The 12518-nt window shown below is 43.7% G+C and overlaps 1 protein-coding gene across 1 annotated transcript; it reads left to right on the forward strand.

The window, feature by feature from the left end:
* Positions 1–6630: 6630 nt before the first annotated feature.
* Positions 6631–7804, forward strand: si:ch73-335l21.4 (E3 ubiquitin-protein ligase-like). The gene is made up of 2 exons (XM_048235804.1): positions 6631–7162; positions 7284–7804. Exons 1-2 carry the CDS (start codon positions 6649–6651, stop codon positions 7334–7336), a joined length of 567 nt encoding a protein of 188 aa, XP_048091761.1. The 5' UTR covers positions 6631–6648; the 3' UTR covers positions 7337–7804.
* The last annotated feature ends 4714 nt before the right edge of the window (positions 7805–12518 follow it).

Raw genomic sequence — 12518 nt, forward strand, 5'->3', positions numbered from 1 at the left:
GACTTGGGACACCAGTAGATGCTGCGCTGATAAATGGGGCTTGTTGGAGCAGATGGAGGTTCAGTGGAAATACCCTTTGGTTTCTTTCACTTCCCTTTGTGTGGTGGGGAGGAGAGGCACTGTGAGAACACTGAAAGCACAAATTAAAAGTCATGCCACGTTGATTTGGCACTAACACAAGGTGCAAAGGTGTGGTCAAAGGTTTACGCAGGTCTACACAACGTAAACATATTACCAGAAGAAGGACTGAAGGTGTGTGTTTTTTTTTTAGAACAATCAGCCCTGTGATGGCTTTGAAGTGCGATTCTAAAACAAACTTGGTGTAATGCATTGTGATTAATAATAATATAAATCCCTTAATTTCAACGACCTCAAGAGACCACCAGTTATTTATTCCAATGTCTACTTTTGTATATCACCATGCATCTATTTGTCACAGATGTAATCCTTTTGTATAAATATATATTTTAAAAAATACGTTTTTGTTCATTTGAAATGGGTAATGTAACAGGAAGAAACCCTTTAGAGTCACTCCACAGAGCAGAAAAGGTCAAATGCTGAGAAAGTTATTTTATACATAACACAATACAACTGATTCTTTTGGTAAAGGGTCCAGACAAAATTAGTTTCATTTGGGAAGGACAGTGTTCTCAGTTCTCTTTTGCATATCATTTCATAACAAGAGATGTTCCACAGGCAAACGAACAAACCTCACATAGGCCTCATCATGCTCAAAGCTATTTGGAATTGGTAACATTCTTGGGTTTGAGTGGAGGCTGATGTAATTCAAAAAGGACATTTGAAACACAGTGTGTGTGGGTGTGTCTGTGTGTGTGCGTAACAACTCCAATGTGCACTTTCACCACACAGCACTTCTTCTCTGGAACATCCTACTCTGTCTGCGCTGTAAATATTGACTGTAGTATGACCGGTTTTGAGTGGGTGTCAGTGGCCTCCAGGGATAAGGGCATCACAGACGCAGCTGTGCTTTTATGCTGAATACTGCCTATTGTTTATTTAACTGTTATCAGGTTTTTTTCTTCTGGAGTCCTGAGTCCGATGACATCCCTGTTGTGGCAACAGTGTGCTCAACTCAAGGGGATATTTACCTGGCAACAGAGTTCCCACAGCGTTTTATACCTTTTGGCTGGAAGTATTGGTGCGAGGCGAAACACTTCCCTCCTAATGTTTGTGCACTGCTTGGGAGTGTACTGTATCAAGTTGTTTGAAAACTCTCAAATTTCTGTTTTTATTATATCTGTCTGACATGCACACATTTGACACCACTCTCTCTAAAACGCACCTGCAGGCCATATTATTTACACTTAATAAGTTCCAACACACAAACAAGTTAAGTCCGTAGTCAAAGCTATTCTTTCAGTTAAGAAACCTCTAAAATCTAAAGTATCTAATATCAAACCTGACCTTTATGGACTTTGAAGTAATTCATGCCTTCATCACAACCAGACTGGAGTACTGTAACTCTCTATATGTTGGTCTCAGCCAGGCCTTCCTTTCCCGCTTGCAGCTGGTTAAAATGCCCCCCCCCCCACACACACACACACACACTAGACTGGCTCCTTCTCTAAATATACTCACATCCCATCTCAAAGCCCATGTCTACTCTATAGCTTTTAACTCAGTTTAAGCCACCCCTACAATATTTAGATTTTAGATTATTATCAAAGATCCTTAACCCTCTCTGTTATTACCTTGTATTTAATTTCTTTTTGTTCTTGATCCTGTTTTCTGTTTGTTGTTGTTGTTGTTGTTTGTGACAACTGCTTCATGTAATACTATTATTTTCATTTAGGATCTACTTTGTATTGTTATTACTTTTTCTTTTACAGCACCTTGGTCAACTGTTTTTCTTTAATGAGACATTAACACAAATGATAACTTCAGTTGTAAAGGTCATTAAGACATTTAAAGCTTGCTATAGCATTGGATGATGATTATGCCATTGGTTGATTGATTGTGAGTCATAGCTCTAGAAAAGCGTATCTTCTGGCCACACAAAAACGAGAGTTCATATTACCAAATAGCACAAACATCCAACCTAATTAAGTGAAAAACAAGTGACAACATGAACAAAATGCATTATCTGTTGTCAGGCTAAGTAGAAGATCACTTGTGATGCTCTGAAAAGGCCTCTAAATGATAACACAGCTGGGCTATCCATCATATCAGCATATTTGAATGGTCACTCACCTCTCTACAGTCAACTCATTATCAACTCCTAAAGACCCCACCGTTTCTCCATTCCAGTGTTGAGCAGATGCTGCGGTGGAGAGCAGTATACCATCTATCACTAGCAGTAATCTGTCAGTGCTATTCAATCCCTCTCCTGCATTCTTGTCATCTACATCATCACATTTTCCCTTCTCTCTCTCTGTCTTACACCTTACACATCCTAATGCATCTGAATCTTCCATGAAAACACTTAGGTCCCCTTGGAAAACATCTATACCCCCTCCCCTCCTACCACCACTATATTCCACATCTCCATTCTGACATCGTACCCTGGTGGCTTGTCCTCCCTCTCCTATGCCCCCAGGTTGACGCTGGTTCCCCTGACATTTATCACCTAGCAATGCTTCATCACCTAGCAATGCTACTATAGGAGTGGGAGTTCATACTCCTAAGCCCCTCACCAAATGCCAGCATTGATCTGTCATCACAACTCATGTCTGTGGATGTTCAATAAAGCTCTGATGTGTCCTTTGCAGTGTCTTCCCTAAGGTCTGTACCATTATTTGCACCACAAAGCCGTTCTATTGATCCACACTCCGTTGTAAAAAGATCTGTATGCATTGTTGTTGAAGGGTTCATCTGGACCCCTGGGCTCCTCCTCAGTAACCTAACTGGCACAGACAGTGGGACACAATTTGAAAGAGACTGGCAATGAGTAATGATGCACGTTACTTTTGCCCCTTGCATTGTGGGGAACCAATCACATCGGTGTATCTGATATAGGCGGGCCAGAGGCGAGCTAAACAGATGATGACAGCGCTGCAACGTTGGAGGTCAGTAAACATTGGTCATAGTGTTATCCAATTGCGTCGAAGTCCGGAATCATTCAGAGTAAACATTGGTCTAGTGTTATCCAATTGCGTGCAGTGAGATTTTCAAATGCATGCTTGGTGCCGCCTCTCGAGTTGGGCCATTACATTGTTCGTGGCCAAACCCTTAATCTTTCTAGATTACCAGGGTCTGGATTTTCCAGGCTATCAGTTATCAGCAATATATAAATATGTATGAATCACCTGTCCCCTCTTCCTTGTTACTAGTTGGATATTAGGGGAACTTCATCCGCAAAGTTAAAAAGTCAAATGCCACCACTGTCTGCTAATGGTTAGCATTGCTGAACTTCGGACTTTTGTCACCACTCCTGTTCCTGTTTCAACCGTTCCTTCCCAGGCAAACCTCTCTACCTTATATGGCCTGTTCCTCAATCAGTGTTTATGTGGACATGTTCACGTGGGTCTTGGCTATGCTACTCAGAACAGACAGAAGAAGACAGGCCTTAATATTCTAAAACATGTTGGCTGAAATTGTGAGAAGGTGATGTGAAATGAAAGAATCATGAAATGTAGCCTGGGGTATGTTTGGTTGTCTACAAGTACGAGCACACCAAGGGTGTTTCCTTGAACTTATTATAATGGTGTGTCTTTCAGTCACCTTAAGGGGAATACCTGCCAGTAAATATTAAATATAGTCAGCCAGCCACACCTTTCACTTGAACCCCTATGGCCCAGAACTGATATCATAACACAGGCCATCTATTCAAACCGACTGTTGCTATGCTCAGCACTAACATCTCCATGCCAGGGCACGCATGCCCAGATTTAATCTCTTTGATGATTCATGGTGTCACAATACACACATATCACTGGACAAAGTAGGTACTTACCTCCTTATCTGGCATTAAATATACTACTTTGTTGTGTTTTTTTATTGGGGGCAATTTCTTCACAGGTTGTAAATGCTTCTATTTTCAAAGCAAAGCAAAGAACCGTTTCATTTTTTCAGAAGAGTTGGATGTTAAGGTAGCCTATACTCTTCCAGGAACAAGGGAAATATGTCTTTTAAAATGTGGCATAAGAGATCCAGCATAGGAATATACTGGGATTGCCACCTGTTGCAACAGAGGAAGTCCTTGAATTGTGTTAGCAAAATAAGATGGCTACAACTAATTGTTGTTTTTGGCCTCAGCCACAGTGTTTATTACTAGAAGCCTGGATTACGCGGCATAGGAGGAGCACCGGGACTTTGCCCATGGGGCTTTCAGTAGAGCCGGAAGCCTGACATCAGTGGTGAAAGACACAGTGACTGAGGCGGAAAAACCACTGGAGTTCTGGGAAATTGACAATGCCAAAGTGTCTCTTTCTTTTGTTGGTGAAGGACTGGGGGATGTGCCGTCTTACACATAAAAACAAAAACAAGACAACACAAACACTTTTGCCCTCTATAGCCAGGTACCAGGTTGCACTCTCCCTCTCTCTCTCTGTATTATTCTAAACACATTTTCAGGCTTTCATATTAGCAGCTGAGCTATGAATTCAACTCTTGCTGAAGATCTGAAGATCAGATGCTGAAGATCAGAGTCCTGTTCACCCTGTACACATCTGACTTCTGCTACAACACCGAGTCATGCCACATGCAGAAGTTTTCTGATGATACTGCAATTGTGGGGTGTATCAGGAACAGGCAGGAGGAGGAGTACAGGAGCCTGGTGGAGGACTTTGTGCAATGGTGCAAACTCAATCATCTTCAACTTAACACTTCAAAGACCAAGGAGATGGTGGTGGATTTCCGCAGGTCTAAGCCCACTCTGCTACCAGTCCACATTGATGGGGTCAATGTGGAGGTGGTTAGCACCTACAAGTATCTGGGTCTCCACCTGGACAATAAACTGGACTGGTCAGCCAACACTGATGCACTCTACAAGAAAGGGCAGAGCAGGCTGTACTTCCTGAGGAGGCTGCGGTCCTTCAATGTGTGCAGTAAGCTCCTCAGGATGTTCTACTGTACCAGTCTGTTGTTGCCAGCGTCCTCTTCTATGCAGTAGTATGCTGGGGAGGAAGCACAAGGATGTGGGGCGAATTGACAGGCTGGTAAGGAAAGTTGGCTCTGTGGTTGGAGCTGAACTGGAGTGCATCACTTCACTATCTGACCCTGAACAAACTGATCAACATCTTGGACAATGAGTGTCACCCACTCCACAGCACTATTGTTAAGCAGAAGAGCCTGATCAGCTGGAGACTTCGCTCACTGCCTTGCACAACTGACAGACTGAGAAAGTCATTTGTCCCCAGGGCCATTGAACTGTTCAATGCCTCACTTAAGGGAAGAGGAGAGATAGACTTCTCTGCATAGTCTGTCTGCCTCTTCACCCCCTCCATGTTTGGTACTGTCTGTCCACTAGCCACTTGTACCACTGTCTTTATGCCTCACTGTTTGCGTGCTATATTAGCACATTAGCACATATGCATAACCCCCTCCATGCCACAGCAGAACTGTGGCCACACTTATACATTTTATTAAATAGTTAAATATATAGATATATAGACTTTACTTTACTTTATTTCTGCATTGTTGCACTGTTGACTGACTGACTTACTCATTTGCACTATCACCATGATCACTATCACCATTGCACTACCACCATGACACTCATTCACACAGAGCACCTTAGAGCACCTTACCATACCTTACTATGCACAGAGAATCACAGGCTCAGTCCCTGCCTCAGTCATTGCAAAGCCTCTGATTTATTAATCACCACTATGTGGATACTGTTTTTAGAATTGATTTAGATTAAGTGTTAGTATAATTTGTATTTTCGTATTTTGTATTTTAGTATATTTTCATATATTGTATTAAGTGTTAGTATAATTTGTATTTTAGTATATTTAGCATATTCTTTATCTTCTACTGTCCTTACTGCTTAGTTGTGTTTTTATATTATATACTTTAATTACTCTTTCTGCTGTTAAAGAATGTGTTTGTGTTGTATGTATGCTGCTGCTGAGACCTTGAATTTCCCCTGGGGATCAATAAAGTATCTATCTATCTGTCTATCTAGATCTCCTGACCTGGATATAACACTGGCAGATTGATTGAAGGATATAACACTGGCAGATTGATTGAAGGTCAGATGGTATTGTTACACTAAACTCATACAGGTTTATAGCAGTCTGCTGACTCTGCAAGTTCTAGCAAAAGGTGTTTTTACAACAGACAGTGCCTCACTTTTCAGGATGTTCACTGTAGCCTCATCTATCTATCTGTCTATGTATCATCTCCCTATTTGTTCATAACCACACGACTGTATCGGTCAACATTTCTCAATTATCTTGCCAAGTTAGGGTACATTGATTTCGGAACATTTTAAGACTCCCCCGTCGAGTTGATTCACTTTTCCTGTAGCTATTAATTAACTTTGCACGCTCTTCCCGGGGGAGGTGTGGCTCAGCGCTTAGGTATTCCAGTCTCTGATGGATGAAGGGAGTTTGCCTTTCGGTCGTTGACGTCACATTGGTGTGTCGTGTTTTTTGGCAGACAGACGAAGAAGGCGTAGGCTAGGGACTCCTACGCAAGCCTCATCATAAGCCTATATATGACACATCTTTCCCCCTGTCTCATATGACTGAGACAGCTACTCCGGGAGAGAACATGGAACTTGAGTGCGGAGTTTGTTACCAGATTTACAACGCCGGGCGACGGTGTCCGCGAGAACTAAGATGTAAACACAGTTTTTGCGAATGCTGCTTAAATTTACTCGCTCAGTCGACAGCACATGAGATAGGCCGTGTGTGTACCGCTGATGTACCAGCTGAAGTTACAATTGTCTGCCCATTGTGTCGGTACCCTACCACCCTCCCTGGTGGTGAGGTGAGAAGACAGCTACAGGTAGACGAAGACCTGTTTGAGCGCATGGTATCAAGTGGTGTCCTCGATGACAGCATGTCTGATGATGAAGAGGATCCAAAGAAGTCTACACAAGAAACAGTCCCCAAACGCGAGGAGAACATAACGGAGAGCAATTCGGATACGGATGTGGTGCCCCCGTCCAGAGGGAAAAGACTTTGGAGATCCTTCAAACGTTTCTGTAACAAAGTCCTAATCGGTGGCGGTGACGACCCGGGAGACAGACATCGTGAGTGTTTTTTCTTCAGTTTTTTTCACTGAAAATTATATAATCCACATTTAACAGCTAGCGACAGCCTGTTCTTGAAATAGTTGACTTCACTGACCACTTTCTTCCTCTTCGTTTCTAGATGTTTCTGATGAAGAGATGAGGGATCTTGTGTTGATGGCGTGTATGATGTGAATGAAGATGGACCTACTTGCATCCCTTGAGAGACTGATTTCTGAATGTTGGCCAACTAAGTGTTTCATGTGATACACCATCTTTGGTCCTTCTCAAGTGGTTAAAATGGACCACACCTGGTGCTGCTTCGGGATTCTGAACAGAATATCCTTAGGCCTATTGTGTTTTGTTTTTTTTTTGTGTGTTTATTTTTTTAATCAAATTAATTAAAAGAATGCGTCTTATGAGAATCTTAAGAACATTAAGTTATTATGTATTTTTTAAAACGACACACAATGCGTGCCTCTTGATAAACATTGTTTTGTTATACTGCATAGTTTGACTTAGGTTAGTGTTTTATACTAGCTGAAAATTATCGTTTATTTATTGAGCTAATATTTTAAAAGCTATTTATTTTAGCCCATGTATTAGTCTGATTATGTAATTAGACCGCGCTGTTGTTCATGCAGAATAAACGACGAAACCTCACCTAAAGTGGTCTATTCATTTTCAAGTATGCTGCCGCCACCTTGTGGTATTGAACAATGCATTCTCCTGGAAACCTTTCAAAGATGAATGGTATGCCTATCAGTCATATCCAACCATGCACCAAGATCAGCAAAAAGTGGTGTTCAAACTTTAGACATGCAGTGTTTTTACCTTCCCCTTTACAGATAATGATAATAACATCTACTCACATTGCACATCAATATCTCTAGAAAATCACAAAAACGACACACATCTTTGCATGTGTTGGTTGTTAACTCAGGACATCTCACATTCAGGACGGTGCACCGTGGCTTATATCCCCAAATACAGAGGCTATGATTCTAATATGGTTGCCCATTGACCACTGTGTTAAGCCACATACACCCCATGTGTACCCCATGGAGCATCGCACCCTAGCACAAATGCCGCTGCCTGCCTGCTACGGCCGAGCCAACTGCTTGCTGGCTCTTTGTGTAATGATTGCTGCGTGACCTTACTAGTACTTTGGTATGCTGTGGTGTTGAGTCTGCCCCAACACACATGAACTAGCTGTTTCATTCTCCTTCACACCATTCACAGGCCCTGGGAATTTGTGCACTACTGTCTAACATCTCGGTGTGTCTGTATACGCCTAGAGGCTAATTTATTTGCTTGTGTACACAACATATTTGACATTGCTTTGTTGATTGCTATAATGGGGGACTCGTCTTGTGCAGAATAGTAAGCGAGAGACCCTGACCAGCTGAAAAAATTACACAGACACATCACACACAAACAAACAAACAGATTTGTTGAGCGAAACAATCCAAATCATCAACACGCTGTGTCCACAAAGATGGAACCAAACCATAGGCCTCTTTTATGCCGACTAATTATAGGGAGGATTCTGTCTAATCCCCTCAAATTGAGTGCACCCATTTTTTATTTCCCTCAGCTGTAACTCATTAAGTCATCAATTAGCATGCTCAGAGCAGGCTTTGAATGATGAGCCCATGACGTGTCTTCCTTTTGGCCTGTTTGTTGGTTGTAGTCCATGGATCAGCAGGGCAGCATGTTTCTGGGATTGAACATCAGGTACGTTTCCAAACCACATCCTGATTTCATGTTTATGAGCAGCTGAAATGGTGATGTGTTCAGTTGGGTAATTTTTGTTTTCCATTGTTCTACAGACTTGCACTGGTTTATCTGGCTTTAACAGGCATATGTGTGTGTTGTGGTCAACATCAAGAACGTAAGTTAAAACCTATTGACCCATTTTTGTGGTCAGTTTCAAATGTCAATTTATTATGAGAAGCTTTTATTTCATGAATGGAGTCCGACACAATTGGAGATGTGGATATCTTGTTCCATGTGGATTTGCTATCTTTACTTTCTGTGACTGTTTCAATCCAGCCCAAGTCCATGATTAAAAGGATCCTTGATTCTACGCCTACCCTTCCATTTGCTGTGTTGCTCACCATTGCTTAATCATTCAATTACATCTGTGATACAACAATGTCCTTTTGTAATGTAACTTTGGTTGGGCCTATTATATAGGCATTTTATTTTATTTGGAGAGTAATTATTGATGCTTGCTTTGTAGGCAGCTATGTCTTCAAAGGCTTTCAGCAAAGTGGCCTGCAAGCAGTCCGGAGGATGGGGGCACCTGACTCTGCAGAAGATCCCATGGAACTTCCTCCCTCCGGGGAATGGATGGCTGGGTCTGATTGGGTTCGAAGAGAGAGTGAGCGCCCAGCTCCCCAAAGTCACACACCTGGAAGGCCACAACTCGTCAGATGGTCTTCCTCTTACTCCCAGAGTGGTGTGCCATCTACACAGACCGCCATCAGACACCCCAGTCGCTCTCTTCAGGGTAGTCCAGGGAGCACTGACCCAGGACCTGTTGCAGTGGTCCACGGCAGCTACAGGCCTGTTCAATCTCAGTTTGGCTACTGGAGCACAAACCCAGATGAGTCCAGAGTTTCTATCATGCGTCATAATGCTGACTGGCAGGACTCGCCCTCTGTTGTCTCTAGCTCCGCTATAAATGTTCTTGGAAGCAGTGCCCATAGTAGGCAGGCTTCTGCTAGTGTCAAACAAGCACACGTTGCTGAGCAGCCCTTTAAAGAGGCTCTGTCCAGAGGAGGAGCTCAATATGTGAAAATTAAGCTACACAAAAGACCAAATTGGATCCCACATCCCCTAATGGTTCACCACGAAGGCCAGGGGCAGTCCTTGTCTAGTGTAGATGGCAGCTCCTCCTATGTACAACATGGAATGGTAAACTCGCCTATTGAATCCAGACATGTACAAGCCCCCCAAAGCAACATCCGGAATGTTCAGTCAGTGTCGAGCAGAGATGGCTATGGCCTTGACAAACCTAAGACTGGGGAGCTGGGTGATCCAGCCAAACGCTGGTACAGACCATATAAAGTGATTCATGCCAGCAGCTCTTCTGCTATGGGACAACTCAGTGATGCAGGAAGCTCTGTGCCAGGTGGCTACCAAGCACTTAAAAATGCAGACCCTCAAATGGTTGCCAGACCAGATGGCTTATTTGATCAACATAGAAGTGCTGGTGACGTCCGGAAAACCACAAGGGTCAAAACCAGCCGCCATTTCACTGTGCCTCGTTCATCTGTCAATGTTTGGCTTCCTTCACGTTCTGATGCCCTTAGTTCATTAAAGAATAGCCTGGACCTTGTATCAAATGCTGGTGCCCTTGGCAGCTCTGGTTCTGTTCAGTCTACTTACAATCAGTATTCTAAACCTACAGCAGTCAGCGGAAAAGGTCAGAGCACTCGCACAAAGTTTCAGCAAAATGAGTATGACGGCAAACATCATGACCCTAACATAGTTACGCCTCAGTACAGCAGCAGTGCTAAGCCTGGACAGAATACAAATGTGAGGACAAGCAATGAACCTCAGGATTTCAGACAGAATCGCATTGAGGATTCAAAAAGTCCTGTTCAGACTAAACCTAGCCAAGCCGGTTCTGGTGTGAGTGAGAGTGGCCCCAGGCAAACCCAGATCTCACCTGTGCACCACCAGCCTACCAAATACTATTTCCTGAGCCAACCAGGACCAGACACAGCCAAAGGCCACCTGTCTGGCGGGGTCAGTGGTGCAACACGTTTGCCCCAGCAGACAAAAAATAGTGACTATGCTCTGGAATCGAGCTCAACGATTCTTGGGCAGAGACACAAAGGCACCAAGCCCAGTCACGCTTTAACAGGCCCCTACAGCAGAGTTGATGTAGGTGCGATCCAAAGCTCCAGGCAGAAAGAAAAGTCCCGGAAAGGCGCAGCACTTTCCGCCATTATAACTGGCAACGCTGACTTTGGTCCTAAATTTGGCCGCTTAAGTTCAGTCAGCTCTCCGAGAAGAGGATCCGCTCCGAGCCAGGGTATTGGAAAAGACTCTAGAATTCAAACCAGGTTAGGTTATTTTGACATACCATCGATGTCTTTACCAGATTATTTTGGTGCTGATGGAAAAACTTCAGGTCACAGTGGGCCCAGGCTGACCCCTGATGTTCTGAAAACACTGTCACGGTTAGATCACAACATGGCCCGCTTGACTCAGACCAAAAGTTCCACAAGTAGCTTTGTGGTTGGGGCACGTATGAATTTGCCCGCCAGCTCCCAGAAAGGAAAACCCCAGAGGAAATTCAAACCAGTCAGCCTGGCTGACATCGGTGGAAGTGTTGCTATCAGACCAAGAAAGAAGACTCGGTCTGCACTAGAATCGGATGATTATGCTGCTTTTCCGCACCCAGGCGATGTCTCTACTCTTCAAAGCAGTCATTTTCCTGCTGAACAGAACGATAACACCAAGAGAGTGGACGACCAGAAACCAACTCTTTTAAAGACACACAGGCAGAGAAATCGGGATACGAGTGACGGTCAGCATCCTGAGCAAAGTCAAAAGGCCCAACAGAGCTCGTCACACGACACCATGAACATCCACAGACGCTTTACTCCAAGATCAGGCGGTCAGGTCAAGGGTAGGTCCTGGGATGCAGAAAACCAGAGTGTGGTGACGTCTGCAAATTCAGAAAGGAATGGTGGGTTCGGCAGTAGTCCCTCTACAGAAGGCTCCATAGCTCCCCCTGTTGCACATGAGAAACATGGTGTAGAATTTGATAAGGCTGTCCAGTCGGATCCCAGAACTGCACATTTAATCCAGAGTGCAAAATCCACAAGCAGCTTTGTTGCTGGCAGACATGTACCTTAAAAGTAGAGGTAGAGTTTTATTCGAACCATTTTCCACTCCTGACCCCTACAGCAAGACATGGTCATAATGAACTTAAAGCCACTCCACGTTTCTGATGTTGGTGATGCTAAACTGATTGCAGGGAAGACTGTTTCTGGTCTATTGTCTGATGTTAATGATGGTGTTGACCATGTCTAGACCATTTCTAACTCCAGACAAAGTCCAAAACGGTCCATCTGGAGAGGACCAAGAATTACACCATGAATCCTCCAGAGCCTCAGATGGCACAACACTGAAACCTTGAAATAAGTGGGTCTGTTTTGTAGTTCTGCGCAGGCACAGTCTGTCCATCTCTGAGCTTGCTGCCTCCCTCTGATGCTATGGCACTCTCTGTTTTCAGACGTTCTTTAGTCATCCAATGGCTATGCAGGTAATGCATTTATTTATTTATGAAGAATGACTGTTCCAGGTCTCGCTGAGGCCTGTCCACACTCCACAGGGAATGCTTTGGATGGGACTA

Source organism: Alosa alosa, chromosome 24 (genome assembly GCF_017589495.1).
Source record: "Alosa alosa isolate M-15738 ecotype Scorff River chromosome 24, AALO_Geno_1.1, whole genome shotgun sequence".
Lineage (NCBI taxonomy): Eukaryota > Metazoa > Chordata > Actinopteri > Clupeiformes > Clupeidae > Alosa > Alosa alosa.